This window comes from Lonchura striata, chromosome 28 (genome assembly GCF_050655825.1).
Source record: "Lonchura striata isolate lonStrDom1 chromosome 28, ASM5065582v1, whole genome shotgun sequence".
In the NCBI taxonomy this organism is placed as follows: Eukaryota; Metazoa; Chordata; class Aves; order Passeriformes; family Estrildidae; genus Lonchura; species Lonchura striata.
Window position 1 is genome coordinate 7,678,437 of NC_140730.1, and position 18,839 is coordinate 7,697,275.

The following is an 18,839-nucleotide window of genomic DNA, read 5'->3' on the forward strand; positions in this document are numbered from 1 at the left end:
CTGAGCAGGAAGGCTTCAATATCTTCTGGTGACACCATCTCACCTAACAGGGGGGCAAAAGCAATTCTGATTGCTCAGCAACCACTGGATCACTTACTAAGGCATTTCTAAAAGACATAATTCCAATAAAAGGGATTGTGGAAGCAACAGACTCAGAGAGCAGAACTCATTTTACAGGAAAGATCCTCCAGGGGGTTATGGCAGCTTTAGGAATACAATGGGACCTCCAGAACCCCTGGCATCCCCCACAGCTCAGGCTGGGTACAAAGAATGAATGGGGAAAGAAAGAAACACCTTTGGAAGCTGGGGATAGAAACCAAGAGGCCATGGGTACGGCTTTTGCCACTGGCTTGGGCAAGAAGAAGAGCCAGACCTAGGGCAGATATTCAATTATTTCCCCTTGCAATTGATCTCAGGAATCCTTACCTGGGAATTCTCCACCTAGTGCAGGGTGGAGATAAGGGATGCACATTTAAAGCAGTCTGTGGCCAGAATCCTGTCTCTGGTGCAATCTCTCCCCCAGGAAGCTGGGCTGGCACAGAGCCTGCCTTGGCACTTTGCTGTTGCCAACATCCAAGCAGGACATGGGCTCTGCCTAAGGAGTGCAAAGCAGCACCACTGGTGGCCAAGTGGCGTGGCCCATGCCAAGGGGCCCCGAGGCCAGAAACAGCCGCCAGCACAGCTGAACACGGGGGGACCCCTCAGCCTGGGCTCCAGGTCTCTGCAGCCCCGGAGATTTGCACTTCCCGCCTGCAGCAGGAGGATGGGAGGCCCCCCTGAGCCTGCACTGAAGGCAGCGCAGCAGCAGCCAGGGCTCCACAGCGGGGCAAGGCCCTGGGCCTGCCCCACACATCCTCTGCTGAAATCCTTGGCCTGGCCACCCTCCTTGGGCAGCTCCAGCCACCGGGGCCAGCCCTTGCTGACACTGCTGCAGCTTCAGTGCTCTCTGGGCCTGCACTGCCACAGCTGCTGGGGAGACACCGGGACAATTCCACTCTGGCTCTCACTCACACTCACACACTGCCCTGCCTGGCACTGCATCCATGGAAAATAGACCAGCTCATAGACTTGAACATTGTTAACCTTTGATTTCTCTACTCAGGCTTGCTTTGCCTTGGCCTTGGGGAAAGAAATGTTAAAGGTTTTGTTAAGGGATGTTACACCACTCAGTGGAGATGAGTTTAACATCTCAACACACTGGGAATGGCCCAAAAGAGACCCACAAAGATAACGACCAGCAGCAAAACATCAACCCCAGCAGCAAACAGCAACCAACACCTACCCCAGACACTGCCCCAGGCAGGGCTGCAGACACCTGGTCTGCAAAAGGCTGAGAAGGAAATCCAGCACTTCCCACCTCATTAACAGCACAAGCAAAGGAATACTAAAAACTGCACAACTTGAAACTACAGAACATTAAACCAGTGGATTGAGATTGCTTTAGACTGTACCAATTTTGGGAAAACTCAAGTAAAATGCACGTGTCATGGAATGATTTTCTCTGCACACCCGAGCTATGTGGGGATGGAATGATCTCTGTTGCACATCCTGGTCAGAATCAAGTAATGCCTTGACTCTAACACTAAACATATTGGTGGAGGTTTTCTTTTTCCTGCAGTATCAGTGCAAAGTTTAGAGCATTAGAGTATTTTTTGTAATAATCCTACTTCTGTATTTCCGGTTAGGTTTCGGTTAGGGATGTAAGAATGAATTTTTACTCCAAGGAGAAGTAGAAAAAACTGAATTGCCTTGGAATTTTTTTGTGTATGTTTCTGTAAGAGATACCAAAATTTTGGTCTGGGTTTTTCAACACTCACCTTTAGGCTGCACTTTGCAAAACTAGAAGAGATTTAAAGGTGACCCTTTAAGTCACAAATACTAAATGGATTATTTGAAAGAAAAAAAAAAAAGCAGCAGGTTGTGGCGGGGGGCACAACTGAGGCTGCTGAAGGCTGCTGTGGAAGAGAAGCTGCATTCCAGGCACCCAGGAGGAGCTTTAGAAATGCAAATTAACACTGCTGGGGCAAAGTGGGGACAATGTACCTGGCTCTTCTTGCCTGGGGCAGGAATTGGCTGATTCCCTCTGCCCCTCACCCCAAGCTCTGCCTGCTTGCACAGATGGAATCTGCACAGCTGAAGGCAGAGCCCATGCTGAGGATCTCTGACACTGCAACAGAAATGGCTGAAGCTGCAAAGGGAAACAGCAAATGGAGAATGTTGTGAAAACTTCACTAAAATAAGGGGGGGATCATCTCTCTGCCCACTCCAACATCTGCTGTCACTGTCTGTGCTATACAGGGTGTATCAGAGCAGTGGGGTTTTTGCTATAACAAGTTCAGGGAAATCAGTTGGAAATCAAGAATTTGATGATGGAATAACAAAAATGGGGTCAATTGATGCAGCCCCAGCTTGAGGCAGAGCCCAAAAATGGGGAAAAGTTTAACAGCCAACAGAACAAATTCTACATCACCATGGACCAGCCACTGGGAACCCCAACAAATTTGTTAAAAATGCATGTTATATGGCTCTATGCAGATAGTTACTCTATGCATTATATTATATTGATTAGTTGTGCTGTATTAACATTTTAATAGTATAGTAAATGTAGCTTTGCAGATAAAATGAAGCTTTAGTAGTTAAAAGAGAAACTATGTATGTGGAGGAGGGGTTTAAGGAATGAGATACTCACTCAAGGAACACCTAAATTTTCCGGAGAAGAGGAAGTTATGGTTTTCTTACTATAAGAAGCTAATTGTGTATTGTTTTAAGGGTGATTCCTCTAGATCCCAAGGTATGTTCGTCTTGGTTTAAGTGCCTGAGCATCCGGACCTCTGTAATTGTTTTTTTTTATTGTCTTGTAAATGTCCTAACTCTAAATTTTTATTACTCTAAATGTATTACTACTTTTTTTACCATTTTACTATTATTAAACTTTAAAAATTTTAAAAACCAAGTGATTGCGTTTTTCACAAATTCCTATCAGGAGGCAGAGAACCCATTTATCATTTCAATGGCATCATTAGATTACAAGCTGTACTCAGAATAAGAACCAACCAGACAGCTCCAGCTCCTGACCTTTTTCCGACCAAGCCACTGAAATGAGGAACACAACATTTCACCAGGGGATGGGATCAGGTTATCTGTTAGCAGAAAAAATAGGAGTTTGTGGAAAACTAAGTGACTCAAACTGCTGTTGGCAAAGAGATGACAAAGGAAAAGTGCTGAAAAATATAACAAAGGAAACAGGAGAGCAGTTTATGTATTGGTAAGCATGGAAAGGATGGAATGAGACACGCTTTCGTGGCTCCCTGGCACACCAAGGGTTAAACGAATGCTGCTTCTCCTCTTCTGTGCTGCAGCAACTCTCATCTTTTTACCATGCTCCACACCTTGGCAGTGCAGCTCATCCAGCAACTGAGCCAGGGGATGCAGGTGGCAGCCAGGCCTCCTGACCCACAAACGACTACAAAAGGACAGGGAATGAGGGCACCGAGAATAATCCCAAAACCAAAGAGGACACGGGAAGGACAAAACAGAGTCAAGGAGTGAATCTGCCTGGAGATAGGGCTGGGCACTTGTAGATAAGGAAGTAACTTGGCAAAGTGTGTCAGTCAGCTGAGGAACACCAGAAGGCACAACACCTTCAGCACTGACCTGGCCTACAGAGAGAGCAGGGCTCAGCCAGCACAACCAGGAGCAGCAATATTCCTTTTTGCATAATAAAAAACAGGCAGAGCAATATTTTCAGGCTTTCTTTTGCAGAATTCCCTGCCACAGGCAGGTTAAAGCCAGCAAGTCTGTGTTTGCTTAGGATTCAGGGAGTACATTTCACAATCACACTGGTGCAGGACTAAAAAAGGCTGCAGAAAAGTCGGGACTAAAGTAAAACTAGGCTTCTAATTTCACGCACGAGGACTGCACTTGAGCCCCAAAGAAGGCTGGAACTGATCTCTGAGATGGAGAACAGCAACATGACTTCGACCACAGTCACATGGGCCATCGCTGGGGACCACAGTGGCTCCTGCGGTCCCTGCCAGCTGCTGTGCCTTTTTTGTACCCATTTCAAACAGATCACAGAATTATAGGATCAAAGAATCAAACAGATCACAGAATCATTTGGGTTGAAGACTACCACAAAGATGATCCCGTTCCACCCCATGTCGTGGGCAGGGACACTTTCCCATTACCCGGTTGCTCCAAGCCCTGTCCAGCCTGGCCTGGCACTTCCAGGGATCCAGGGGCAGTCACAGCTTCTCTGGCAGACCTGTGCCAGAAATTCACCACCCTCACAAGAGACAATTTCTTTCCATTATCCCATCTAATCCTGCCCTCTTGAAGTGGGAAGCCATTCCCCCCTGTCCTGGCATTCCAGGCCCTTGGAAATAGTGTTTCTTAATCTTTTTTGTTGGCGGGAGAAACCATCAGTTCCAATAAATGTTCCAAATTGACCCAGACAGCTGCTCAAAGTCCCGCTACATTCCCGAACTTCGTGGAGAAGAACAAAGACTTTGCAGAGCCATGAATATCGGCTGTTATACAAAAGGAGGGTGCACATTAACGAGGACAGGCAGCAGGCGCATCGGGAAGTCGGAACCTTCCAAGGAACTCAGCCGGTGGGCAAAGGCAAAGGGAGATGCGGCCGGGAAAATGAGGATAAAAAGGAGGCTGCGGACTACAAGCACGGCAGAGAGCGCACGGCAAATGCCCCACGGCCTCTGCCCCTGCTCGGCAATAAAGTCACTTTTACAGGACTCCTCGCTCTCCTCCGGGCGCACAAACCTCCGGCGACGGGAATTTCCCCGCCCGCTCCCGGCCGCGGGGCAACCCCTCTGTCCTACCCACAGCAGCCGGGCCGAGCCAGCGCTGCTCCGGCAGCGGCTCCTGCCCGGCCCCGGCGGGAAGGAGACCGCGGGCAGCCGCTCCCGCAGCGCCCTCAGCCCGGGGCCGGCACGGGCCGGACACGGCACCGGCGAGCCGCCGGAGCCCCCTGCCGCCCCCTCCGCCCGCAGCCGGCCCCGAGCCCCCGCAGAGCCCAGCGCGGCTCCCACCTGCGCCGGGGCCGCCTCCGAGCTCCGCCGCCGCCGCCTCACCGCGCTCCGGCCGCTGCCGCCGCGGCCGGGCCCGCACAGCCGCTCGGCCAATGGCGGCGCTGGGCGGCCACGGCCGCCCTCAGCCCGCCGCCGGGGCCGCGCCGCGCCCCGCTCCCACCAATCAGCGCGCCGCAACCGCGACTGACGGCACCGGCGGCCAATGGCAGCGAGCTCGGGGCGGGCTCTGCGCACGGCCCCGACTCGCCCCGCGCTCTCGGCGCCCCCGGGCAGCGTGAGGGGAAAGCCGGAGATGAGGAACAGCCCCGGCACGGGCCCGGGCCCGAGGCGGGATTGAGCTGCCCACTGAAGCGATACGCGGAATAAATAAATTGACTCCACAACTCAATGTAGTTATGAAGTGGGTATGTATGCCAGCGCCCGGTACAAGTGAGATAGCTCTCCAAAATCTTGTGCCCCGAGCTGGAGTTTGTCCCACAATTTTATTCACAAAGGTGTTCCATATGCAATACATTACACAACTTTTCTATGCATATTCAACCCCTGGCCCCGCCTGTCTTCGCCTCTCATGCTAAATAGATCCACGCCCTTCTGGGCGTGCGTGGTTTTTTGTGGTGGTCTTTACAGGGGTCTCTGGTGTTCTTCTGAGGCTGAAACCATAGCCTTCTTCTGCATTGAACTTTTGAACTCTTCTCCTCTGCGCATGCGCTTTTGGCTTTCTGCTCTGTTATCTGGGTAAGTTTATCATCCTCGACAGGGGAGCCTCCTTGTCTGAATTCTTTGCATTCCTGGTCTTCTTTGGTATTTGTCTTTTTACAAGAAGCTTTAAAGATTTTTTTTTTTCTTTATGTCTTTTGCACTATGGCAGAGGTTTCTTAAAATTCAACACATGATTCTACAAACATGATACATTCATTTTGATACATTCATTTTGATACATTCATTTTTGATACATTCATTTTGTTAGCTCAATTGATCTTTGGAAAATCTCTTATTTCAGTCCCCCCTTTTCTTAAAACATAGTAAATTCTTTTACTAGATTTTACTGTTATGACAGTTTTCTTTCAGCAGGATTCCATGAGTTCTAGAGAGTGAAGTTGAATCAAAGACGGAAGCAATCCGGGCAACAGATATTCTTTATTGCAGCGCTGGGCACATGGGGGATCTCTCCTCCTAACATGTGCACCGTGCAGCTAAGAAAGCTGTGATTTATCTTACTAAAACATGCATATTCATTACAAGTCCTGAAAATTATTTACATATTCATGATTATTCCGAGATAAGGATGCGCAAGCGTAGTTGCATTTTTGGGTGGTCTTCGGTGGTCGTCAGGGGTCCTCTGGTGGTCGTCCATAGTCTTCATCACTCTGTCCGCTAGTTGAACTTTTATTTCGAGCATGCGTGGTAGTTTTTCTGTGCTCTGGGCCCCATCTTTTCCTCCTTTCATGATATATGGCCTATTCAACTGACCACAGTCCATCTGCTGAGTATGCATTCTTTACATATCATCAGGAAGCTTATCAGAGTAAAGGAAGCTTATCAGAGTAAAATACATAGCCAAGGACAAAGTTTCTACATCTGTTTGCTAATGTCTAGAATAACAGGATACTGGTGCATATACATAGCACATAACGTTTTCTTCACTTAATTCTTTTCTAGTCATTTAACCCTTAAGTAGTTCTGAACAGGTCAGGTCCCTGTATCAAGTCCCCCCTTTTCTATAACCATTGCAAATTCTTTTGCAATCATATTACGCCTCCATATCTATATCTTTCAACATTAGTTGCTTCTTTGTTACAAAGTAAGACACACTTAATTAAAATCCAGACTATGATAATTAACAATATTACAAGTATTACGGAAATAAAAAGTTGTTTTAACCAATTCAAATTAGGTAACCAGGATGTTAGGACTTTCCACAATTCTTCAAATCCCCACGAGGTGTCATCCTTGGTTACCTCGTGGAGTATCTTAGTCTGTTTCCAGATTTCACTTAAATCTGTAGCAATTCGATTATTCTGATCTACATATACACAGCAACTTGTATTTATAATGGTACAAACCCCCCCTCGTGAAGCCAATAATAAATCTAAAGCCATTCTATTTTGCTGCACTACTTGTGCAAGGCTATTTATTTCAATCTGCTGTGCTTGAATTGCATCTATTGTTTTATTTTCAATGTCTTCTACTACTGCTGAAATATTTATTATAGCTTTTTCTAATTCACTTACCCCTAGCCAAGGGAGAAACCATCTAGCAAAGGAATGAAATGCATTCTGCCTTTTTATTAGGGGATTTTCTACTTCCCGTCTAATTCTTCGAATATGTGTTTGAAGCCAACCTTCGGATAAACGATTATGTATAGTTATGTTTGGGACTACGGCTCCCAGGGTGCATGTTCCCACCCAATTTTCAGGTAACACTTTCCATGCAGTATCATTGCACAGCCAATACCATCCTTTTCCTTCTGGAACTGGCCAGAGGGTACTATTAATAGAGGTGGGGGACCCGATATATTTTATTTTATTACAACCCGTTTGATTTCCTACATATTGGACGTTATTACAACTCCCAACTTTATCTAATCCTTTAGGTGGGTTACACCTCTGCACACATTTATAGTAAGATTTTTTAATTGGAGGGTTATGAATTTTTAATGGCTGAGCTCTATATGTATAATTTACCCAGGTGGTATTCTCCCAATATCTCGTCCACGGATTATTACCAGGTATGGGGATGCCTATTAACAAGATCTGTTTTCCACTGTATTCAGGCATATGTGTACATATCCAACAATTAGTTCTATTCAGAGTTCGAGATATACCTTCCGTCAGCGAAAGATGAAGATTCAAATCCCACCGTGCCCAGGCTCCCCCATAGGTCAAGATAATCTGGAAAATCGCAATCTGGTAGGTCCTACGGGAGTAGCAGTCCATGGTTTCGTAGGGGCCTTCTTTATTTTCGAGTAGTGAATCCAAGCTGGGTGTTCTTTAATCTTCACCGCAGTGAATGTTGTCAGCAGCACTTGATATGGACCTTTCCACTTTTCCTCCAAGGGTTGTCCTGAAAAATTCTTAACATATACATAATCACCAGGTTCAAAGGCATGGAGGGGGTGATCTAATCCCCTTACTCTAGTACCCAAAACATTTTTATGTATCTCTGATAATTGTTTCTGCAATGCTTTCATGTATTCCAGTAAATATCCTTCCCCAATTTGTGCCAATTCTTCACCCTTAAATTGAAGTTGATAGGGTCGCCCATATAATATCTCAAAAGGGCTTAAATTTTCCTTTGTCCGAGGTTTAACTCTTATTCTCAATAATGCCAATGGTAAAGCTTGGGGCCAAGTTAAATTTGCCTCCTGACTAATCTTTGCTATCTGTTGTTTGAGCATATGATTCATCTTTTCAACTTGGCCACTTGCTTGAGGTCTGTACGGGGTATGTAACTGCCAGTCTATTCCTAATGCTTTTCCCACTTGTTGAACAATTTTAGCATTAAAATGTGGTCCTCGATCGGAGGATATTGTCGATGGAACTCCGAAACGAGGAATTATTTCATTCAGTAGCGCTTTAGTCACTTCTCGCGCTTTGTTAGTCCTGCAGGGATATGCTTCTGGCCATCCTGTGAAAGTGTCTGTCAGGACTAAAAGATATCTATACCCCCCTTTTCTGGGGAGCTCAGAAAAATCAATTTGCCATTGTTGCCCAGGGCAGTTTCCTTTACCTATCATCCCCAATTTTATTTTGCTAGTTGTGTCTGGATTATTTCGTTGACATATTTCACATTGCTGCGTTACCTGTTTTACTGTGGTATACAAATTTCGCCCTACTATTCTTTTGGTCACTTCTTTGTATAATGCATCTGCTCCCCAGTGGGTTTTTGTATGTTCTGCTTGTATTAGGGGCCACAAAATATTAGAAGGAACTAATATGTGACCTTCTTTCAACTGTATCCAGCCCTTTGTTCCGGGCTCACCTCCTAGATCATTAGCCAATTTCAAGTCTTCTTTTGAGTATTTAGGTGACTGTTCTAAATCAATTGGTTTACTGTCTGGTATCAAAGCACATACCTTTACTTCCTCTGCCACTCGCTTGGCCTCACTATCAGCCAATCGATTTCCTATTTCTTGGTCAGAGTTACCTTTTTGGTGTCCTCGGCAATGCATTATAGCTACTTTTTCCGGTAGTTGAATCACTTCTAATAATTTCAATATTTCTTCTGCATGTTTGATCTGTTTCTTCTGGGTGTTCAACAGTCCTCGTTCTTTCCAAATTGCTCCATGCGCATGCACCACCCCGAAAGCATATTTTGAATCAGTCCAAATATTTATCTTCTTTTCTTTTGCAAGTTCTAGTGCCCTTATAAGGGCCACTATTTCTGCTTTCTGGGCCGAGGTTCCTGCAGGAAGAGGGTTGGCTTCGATTACCTTTTGAGTAGTGGTTATCGCATATCCCGCTCTCCGCTGTCCCAGTTTCACGAAGCTGCTTCCATCTGTGTACCAGGAGTCTTCAGCGTCTTCTAGAGGGGTGTCCTGGAGATCTGGACGGCTCGAATAGGTGGCTTCGATGGTCTCTATGCAGTCGTGGGACAGTGGTTCTCTTTGGGCACCGCTGAGAAAAGAAGCTGGATTTATAATGTTAGTAACAATTATTTCTATATCATCTTGTTCGACTATGATGGCTTGGTATTTCAGAAATCTCTGTGGGGAGAGCCAATGGTTCCCTTTTTGTTCTAACACAGCTGAGACAGTATGGGAAACCATCACCGTTATCTTCTGCCCTAATGTGAATTTGCGTGCTTCTTGAATGTTTATTACAACCGCCGCCACTGCACGTAGGCATCCTGGCCATCCTTTGCTTACCTCGTCCAGCTGCTTGGAGAAGTACGCCACTGCCCGCTTGTAAGGGCCAAGTTCTTGGGCTAATACTCCAAGTGCCATCCCCTGTCTTTCATGTGAGAATAATAAAAAGGGTTTAGAGACATCTGGTAAGCCGAGGGCCGGAGCCTTCATCAGTTCCTTTTTAAGTTTCTTGAAGGCGGCTCGAGCCTCTGCCGTCCATTCTATTTTAAGTCGGGTTTTCTTTAGCAGTTCATATAGAGGTTTAACTATTACACCATAGTTGTATATCCATAAGCGGCACCAACCTGCCATTCCCAAGAATGTCCGCAATTCCTTGGCTGTTTGAGGCTCCGGGGTGCGACAAATTGCCTCTTTTCGCTCAGTTCCCAATTCTCTTTGTCCTCTGGAAATTTCTAATCCTAAATAAGTTACTCGCTGTTGCACTATTTGAGCCTTTTGTTGGGATACTCTGTATCCATTCATTCCTAGGAAATTGAGAAGTTCTATAGTCCATGAGAGACACTCTTCCCTGTTCTCAGTGGCTATTAAAAGATCATCAACATATTGCACGAGGATTCCTTTACCATCTGGGGGAGTCCAATTTTCCAAATCTTTAGCTAACTGATTTCCAAAAATCGTAGGGCTGTTTTTAAATCCTTGTGGTAGTACTGCCCAAGTTAATTGTGTTTTTCTTCCTGAATCCGGATTTTCCCATTCAAAAGCAAATAGCTTCTGACTTTCTGAGGCCAGCGGCAAACAGAAGAAGGCATCTTTGAGATCCAGTACAGTAAACCAATGTAAGGTATCTCTCAATTTAGTTAATAGTGTGTATGGGTTGGCTACAACCGGGTGGATGTCTTCAACTATTTTATTAATTGCCCTTAGGTCTTGTACTAATCTATAACTTTTTCCATCTGCCTTTTTAACGGGTAAAATCGGAGTGTTGTATTCTGATTCGCATTCCGTTAGCAATTTGTATTGCAGAAATCGATTAATAATATTTTTGATTCCTTCCCTGTCTTCTAGCCTTAAGGGATATTGTTTAATTCTTACCGGCTTTACTCCTGGTTTCAACTTGATTACGACAGGGCTTGCATTTTTGGCTTTCCCCGGAACTTCACTAGCCCAAACCCCTGGATATACCGGGTCCAAAACCTCTCTAGGTATTTCAGAATGGCTTTGAGTTTGTATTAAGGCTAGACTCAAAACTTCCACTAATTGTTCTTCTTGAATTTGAAATTCAATTTTCCCTTTCTGAAAAACAATTTTTGCCTCAAGTTGTTCTAGCAAATCTCGCCCTAGCAAGGGCTTTGGGGAATTTGGTAAATATAGAAACCTGTGAATTCCAATTTGTTTTCCAAGCCGATAATTAAGTGGTTTAAGGAAATAAGCTTTTTCCTTTTGTCCTGTAGCTCCAATTACAGTGATAAAATCTTTGTCTTTCGGCATTAATTGTTGGTTCAGTACCGAATAGGAAGCCCCGGTATCAACAAGGAAATCTATTTCTTTCTTTTCTTTCCCTAGCTCAATTTTAACCAGGGGATCCGCTAGGGTGGTGTCCCCCGGTCCCCTTCACTGGTCTGAGCCCATCTGGGCTAACAAAGGGGGCTTTCTTGTCAACTTAGGACATTCCCCCTTCCAGTGCCCTATCTCCTTACAGTATGCACACTGATTTGACTGTAAGGTTGGGCGCTGCCTCTTTTCTTTATTATTTTGAGTTCCACTTTTCTGCTTTTCCAATGCAGCCACCGTGGCTTCCGCAATTACCTGTCCCATTTTATACTTGCCCTGCTCTTCTCGGTTTCTATATATCCTCCAGGCTTCTTCTAGCAGCTTTTCTAAATCCCTAATATCAGGTTCTTTCAGCTTTTGGAGTTTTCTCCTTATGTCTTCTGATGACTGTCCCAAAAATAAGGAAACTAGCTGTTGTCTGCCTGTATCAGAAGCGGGATCTAGGGTGGTATATTTTCTCATAGCAGTCCGTAATTTGTCAAGAAACTCCGTAGGAGTTTCTGCCGAGTTTTGCTTAATTTCATATAAATTTGACCAATTTACTGCCTTCGGTACGGCCGTCCCGATACCAATCTTAATCCATTCTTGGTATCTTTTAAGTAGCCTGTAATCTTGGTCGTCATTTGGGTCCCAATTAGGGTCATCTCTAGGGACGTGGGTTTCGACCGTACCCTGAAGGGTTCCTGCCGTGATTTGAATTTGTACTTGTGTACGAGCACTTTTAATTATTAATTGTTTTTCTGTTTCAGTTAAGGCATCCAACATCAAATCTATATCTTTCCAATCTGGATCCTGATTTTTAACTATTAATTCAAATCGTTTTGCCACCCCTTCCGGATCATCCCGGTATCCCTTTACTACTTCTCGCCAAACATCCAAGTCATTCATAGAAAAGGGAATCTTAATTCTGGTGGGTCCTGTTGCTCCCATCGCTTGCCTTAACGGGGCTTGAATTATCGGCCCCATTTTACTCCGAGTTCGAGCTGTGATGGGAGAAAAGTTCATTTTTCCAGGGACAGCCTCACCAGATTTTTCTATGCGATTACTTTTATCTGATTCATCTGATGAGGTAGAAGGTCGGGATCTAGGGGGGGGAGGGGTTTCCGGGGGAGAAGGGGGTTGGGGTGGAGAACTATAATCTTCTATTCTTTCCTCTGTTTCTTTAAGTTTTACACACCTTTGCCCTATACTGCAAGCCGAACAACACCGTTTTAACCTAGTCCCATTCTTTCTCTGTTCCTTTTCCATAGCTAACACCAAAGGATCCTGGGGTGCTACGTTTATCCCACATTCCTTCTGCCATTCAGGGTGATTCCGCAAAGTGAAAAACATATCCGCATATCCCACTTCATCCCACTTTCCTTCCCGCCTTAAAAACAACATTAACTGCAACAAAGTATTATATTGCAAAGTTCCATTGAACGGCCACTTCTCACCCTCTTCTAACTTATACAAAGGCCACCACTGGTTACAATATTTAATTAATGTTTTCTTATTCACTGTCCCTCCAGGAGTCCCACCTATTTCTTTCCAATGCATTAAAATACAACCCAAAGGGCTCTTCTTCACGATTCCCCCGCTCTGTCGTCCACCCATTATACTATGCACCAAACAGGACACTTTTTACAGCAACACAAAATTCCAACAACAATCAGAATAATTCCAAAAATAAGCAACCAAACCCAGTACGTGTTAAACAGTTCCCAAACCATTAACTCAGAAGCGTATGTCTTAATATACCAAAGTAGTAGACCAAAACCAAATACGATCGTATAACAAACACAAACTCCGCGGGGAGCTTATTCAAAACCAAATACGATCATATAACAAACGCTACCCCCTGCGGGGAGCTTATCCAAAACCAAATACGATCGTATAACAAACGCTACCCCCTGCGGGGAGCTTAACCAAATGACCGGTCCCAAACAAATAAAAATAAAGGATACCTGTGCCGCCGGGGCGAACGGAGTTCTTGTCTGCTCCCGCGGTGATCCGAATGAGGCGAGGAGCCCCTCCGGGAAGATCCCGGGGGTACCCTAGGGAGTCCTGTTCCCAGCGGGTCCCGCGGCCGAGCAGAGAGTCCTCCTGCCTGGCTCGCCAAATTGAATCAAAGACGGAAGCAATCCGGGCAACAGATATTCTTTATTGCAGCGCTGGGCACATGGGGGATCTCTCCTCCTAACATGTGCACCGTGCAGCTAAGAAAGCTGTGATTTATCTTACTAAAACATGCATATTCATTACAAGTCCTGAAAATTATTTACATATTCATGATTATTCCGAGATAAGGATGCGCAAGCGTAGTTGCATTTTTGGGTGGTCTTCGGTGGTCGTCAGGGGTCCTCTGGTGGTCGTCCATAGTCTTCATCACTCTGTCCGCTAGTTGAACTTTTATTTCGAGCATGCGTGGTAGTTTTTCTGTGCTCTGGGCCCCATCTTTTCCTCCTTTCATGATATATGGCCTATTCAACTGACCACAGTCCATCTGCTGAGTATGCATTCTTTACATATCATCAGGAAGCTTATCAGAGTAAAGGAAGCTTATCAGAGTAAAATACATAGCCAAGGACAAAGTTTCTACATCTGTTTGCTAATGTCTAGAATAACAGGATACTGGTGCATATACATAGCACATAACGTTTTCTTCACTTAATTCTTTTCTAGTCATTTAACCCTTAAGTAGTTCTGAACAGGTCAGGTCCCTGTATCAAAGTTAGAATGGCCACATGTTGCGACATATTCCAATTCCACAAAAGTGTTAACATAGACATTATTAGACTTATAGTAGCTAATATTAATAAAACAATAATGGGGTGACACAGAGTGTTCATGATCCCCATTGCAGTTGGTGACCATCCAAATAGTGCATCCCACCAGTTATGACTTCCATCTTGTTTTATTCTTTGCAGGACTCTGTTTATTTCAGTTACATCATGATGGACTGTAACTAGAGTTTTCTGCCCATTTTTGTGAATTTCTTCTAAAATTTTGATTAGATCTTGATGTTTCATTAATTGTTTTACCAGGGTTAAATTCATTCCAATAGGTGTGGGTAGTAATTCATTGTAGGTTGTGTAGTTTGATTTTATTAACTGGTGGGATACGACTGGTGCTGAGTATATAAAGTCACACCCAGTAATCTTGATGAAGTTGCAAATATAGAAATTGGAATTATTTTTACTAGATAAGGGGACTTTGTTTTTATCAATTTCAATAACATTTCACACAGTTCTCAAACACACACAGCCATCACCTATATATACTAGTATAGTTTGTTGGTTGGTGTCTGGGTGAATTTCAAAGTGGCAAATGCCCTGATCAGTGTCAAGGCATACGTCTTGAGCACTAATCAGATTACTCTCACAGATGAATCCCTGCTGTTCTCGAGCAATGCAAGGCTCTAGGTTAATGGTTTGCCATTTCCCTTGGTTTTTCCAGGCCCATGCCCTGTGTTCTGAGGGGTATAGTGCTGACTTTTCATGACTCAACCCTAAAGCAACAATGGGGTGAATAGTGTGAACCATGCCATTATGAATAGTGAGCACAAAGGCAGTAGCAGTGTTAGTGGTGGGATCATATGTAAAATTTACCATGGTCCACCAAGACTGGAGGTCTCTCTCAAAGTCTGTAGCACTGTCCCAGACAACTTTTCGTATTTCAGCTGGAAACACACTTTCACTCCCTTCCCTTATGATTAAAGCAGCTGTTGACTGTATCCATAATTGCGCTTGTATACAGCTAAGGGCTCTTGTGCTCCTTCTAACGCATCTACCAGTAAGCTATGGTCCTGATCTTCAAAGTCTCTCCATTTTGGCAGCACTTTTGAGACTTGCCACTGACTATTTCCTAGTGCTAATAGAGGTGACTGTAAAGGCTGTTTTAATTTTGTCACACCGCTAGTTGCTATAGCTAATTTATTCATTAATATTTCGGAGTCAATCCCATTCAAAACTCCCAACCCGGTCCCTAATATCCCAGTTAAATCCCTTTGCATTCTATCTCGGAGGTGTACTTGTTTTTGTAGCCACTTTGTCCATCCTTCGAAGGATGACCTTAGGAAAGGGGAGCAGGCTGGCTGAACTGTCGAGATATTAGCTTGCATTAACAGTTCAACACGTTTAAGGGACCATTCTGGGTTAAATAACAGTTTTTGTTGACCCGTATTCCTTATAACATATGGCCCAATTTCATAAACTCTGGGTTCAAGATTGAATGGTATATTTTGGGTTTGCGCTTGAGTGCTGGAGTGGGTTGTAGTATGTTTGGCTATAGCACTTATTGTAAATTTGAAAGACAGCCCAATAGTGTCATGGGCTCAGAGGCAAACCACATCAACAGTTTGTCTTAATTTGAATTTGTACCAACAGTCTATTTCACTTGGATGATCGCAGATCTTCTGGTGCTTATTCACACTGATTTGGGTTACTTTATTGTGGGTAGTCCCATTAATCATCCGACACCCTATTTCAATTACCTCTCCTATGGTCCCTTGAAGTGACCACAACTTCTGTTTTTGCTACTCTTGTTGTGTATATATTTGGTTACTGTGCATGACCAGAGTTGTTAGATTTAAACCTTTTAAATTGGAAGACTTCCCCATGGATCCAGTGTATTGAGTAAAGGCTTGGGACCAAAGCCATTTAGCATTGTTCTGACTAGGTTTACCTTCTAATTGTTGGAATACAGCTATGATTGTAAACAACATTTCAGCAAGAGTCCCCACCCACCATGATACATTCATTTTGTCCGAGTAAATTTTAGTTTCAGTTCACCATCACCTGGTATTATCTTCCAAGTGTCTTCCGGAGCTTTCTTAACCCGGCTGTGGTGAATCCACGTGTTTTGTTCTTTAATCTTGATTGCAGTGAAGGTAGTAAGGAGTACTTGTTATGGTCCTTCTTACTGTGGTTCCAGGGCTTTCTCTGTAAGAGACTTAACATATACATAGTCTCCAGGTTGTATGTCATGTACCGGTGCGTCCAGCCCCGCACTTCGAGTTCCAGCCACATATTTCTCAATTGCTCTAAGTTGTTTATTTAGAGCGATCATATAGGAGGTTAGTGATACGTCCTGGGCAGACGTTCCCTTCTGCACCCCATATGGTCTCCCATAAAGTAATTCAAAAGGACTCAGTTTTTCTTTGGTCCTGGGTTTGGTTCGAATCCGCAGTAGTGCTAATGGGAGGGATTGAGGCCATGGCAAATTAGCCTCCTGTCCCAATCGTGCAATTTGTTGTTTGATCAAATGATTCATTTTCTCTACTTGACCACTGGATTGTGGGTTATATGGGGTGTGAAGTTCCCAGTCTATGCCCAAGTATTGGCTCACCTGTTGTACTAATTTTGCAATAAAATATGATCCTCTATCTGAGGAGATTGTGGCCAGGACCCCGAATCGTGGTATGATTTCTTGTACCAATACCTTAGTTACCTCCCGAGCTTTAGAAGTCCTGGTGGGGAATGCTTCTGGCCATCCTGAAAAGGTATCTGTTAAAACCAGTAGAAACTTATACCCCCCTTTTCTTGGCAATTCCGTGAAATCAATCTGCCACTGTTGCCCCGGCCCCTGGCCTTTCCCAATCTGGCCAAGTTTTGGTTTGGGAATATTCTTGGGGTTTGTCTGGAGGCAAAGGTCACATTGTCGAGTCACTTGAGTGATAGTGGCTCGTAAATGTCTAGCTATGATTCTTTCATTCAGATATTTATACAGAGCATCAATTCCCCAATGTGTTTTCTGGTGCTCCTCCCTTACTAGGGACCATAATAAATAGGAGGGTATGACTAATTTTCCTTCTATGGTGGCCCATCCCTCTGGGTTATAATCCCCTTTTTGCTCTTGAATCAATTTTGTGTCCAATTTATTGTATTTTGGCTTACCTTCAAGGGAAATTTGCCCATCTGGAATCAGGGCTGCCTCATTTATTACCTCAATTTTTGCTGCTTCTTTTGCTTTCCTATCCGCCAGCTCGTTTCCTTCTTCTAATTCTGAGTTTATCCTCTGATGTGCTTTAATGTGCATAATCGCTACTTTCTCTGGCAACTGAACTGCTTCCAGAAGTTGCAGTATTTCAGATGCATGTTTAATGTTTTTCCCTTGAGAGCTCAGCAGTCCCCTCTCTTTCCAGATGGCTCCATGAGCGTGCACTACTCCAAATGCATACTTTGAGTCCGTATATATATTTATCTGTTTCCCTTTTACCAATTCTAAGGCCCAAGTTAGAGCGACTATCTCGGCCTTTTGTGCAGAGGTATTCGTTGGCAGGGGTCTAGATTCTATTACTTCTTTGTAGGTAGTTACTGCGTACCCGGCGTGCCGTTTTCCACTGATGACATAACTGCTTCTATCAGTAAACCAGACTTCTGCATTCTCAAGAGGGGTGTCCTTCAGGTCAGGGCGGCTGGAATAGGTGGCCTCGATGGTCTCTAGGCAGTCATGTTCCACTGGTTCTCCTTGGTTTCCACTGAGGAAGGAGGCTGGATTGACAATGTTAGTCACCACTATCTCTACATCATCTTACTCTACCATAATAGCTTGGTATTTCAGGAATCGTTGTGGGGAAAGCCAGTGCCCGCCTTTCACCTCCAGTACTGCAGACACCATGTGGGACACTAGCACAGTAATTTTCTGGCCCAGGGTGAATTTACGTGCTTCTTGGATGTTCATTATGACCGCTGCCACAGCCCTGAGGCACCCAGGCCACCCTTTAGCGGCTGTGTCTAATTGCTTAGAGAAATAAGCAACTGCTCTCCGGTATGGGCCGAGGTCCTGTGCTAATATTCCCAAGGCAATTCCTTGCTTCTCATGGGAGAACAAAAGGAAAGGCTTACTCACGTCTGGCAATCCCAGAGCTGGAGCTGACATGAGGGCTTTTTTCAGTTGGTTGAAAGCCTGCGTAGCTTCCTTTGTCCATTGGATGTCCCTGCTTTCGGTTGCAATTAATTCATATAAGGGCTTCACAAACAGTCCATAATTATAGATCCATAATATGCACCACCCCGTCATCCCCAGGAAAGTTCATAATTCCTTTACAGTTTGAGGTTTTGGGGTTTGACATATTGCTTCCTTCCGGCTTTGGCCCAGGCTACGTTGTCCAACACTGACTTCGTAACCCAGATAAATTACTTTCTGTTTGACTACTTGGGCCTTTTTCTTTGATACCTGGTACCCTTGGCGCCCCAGAAAGTTCAAGAGGCTTACTGTCCAGGCCACGCATGCTTCCTTCATTCGTGTGGCTATCAGGATGTCATCTACGTACTGTAGCAGCTTCCCTTCCTCGGGAGGGGCTTTCCAGGTCTCTAATTCCTTTGCAAGTTGCTCTCCAAACAGAGTGGGTGAGTTTTTGTATCCTTGTGGGAGTCTCGTCCACGTAAGTTGGGTCTTTCGCCCACTTTTGGGGCTTTCCCATTCAAATGCAAAAATTTTCTGACTGGCTT

At 44.7% G+C, this 18,839-nt stretch overlaps 1 protein-coding gene across 1 annotated transcript; it reads right to left on the bottom strand.

Annotated features, from left to right (window-relative positions):
* Window positions 1-16,200: 16,200 nt before the first annotated feature.
* Window positions 16,201-18,069, bottom strand: LOC144247577 (uncharacterized). The gene is made up of 2 exons (XM_085562169.1): window positions 18,051-18,069; window positions 16,201-17,918 (listed from the first exon to the last, which is right to left on the bottom strand). Exons 1-2 carry the CDS (start codon window positions 18,067-18,069, stop codon window positions 16,306-16,308), a joined length of 1,632 nt encoding a protein of 543 aa, XP_085418295.1. The 3' UTR covers window positions 16,201-16,305.
* Between the last annotated feature and the right edge of the window lie 770 nt (window positions 18,070-18,839).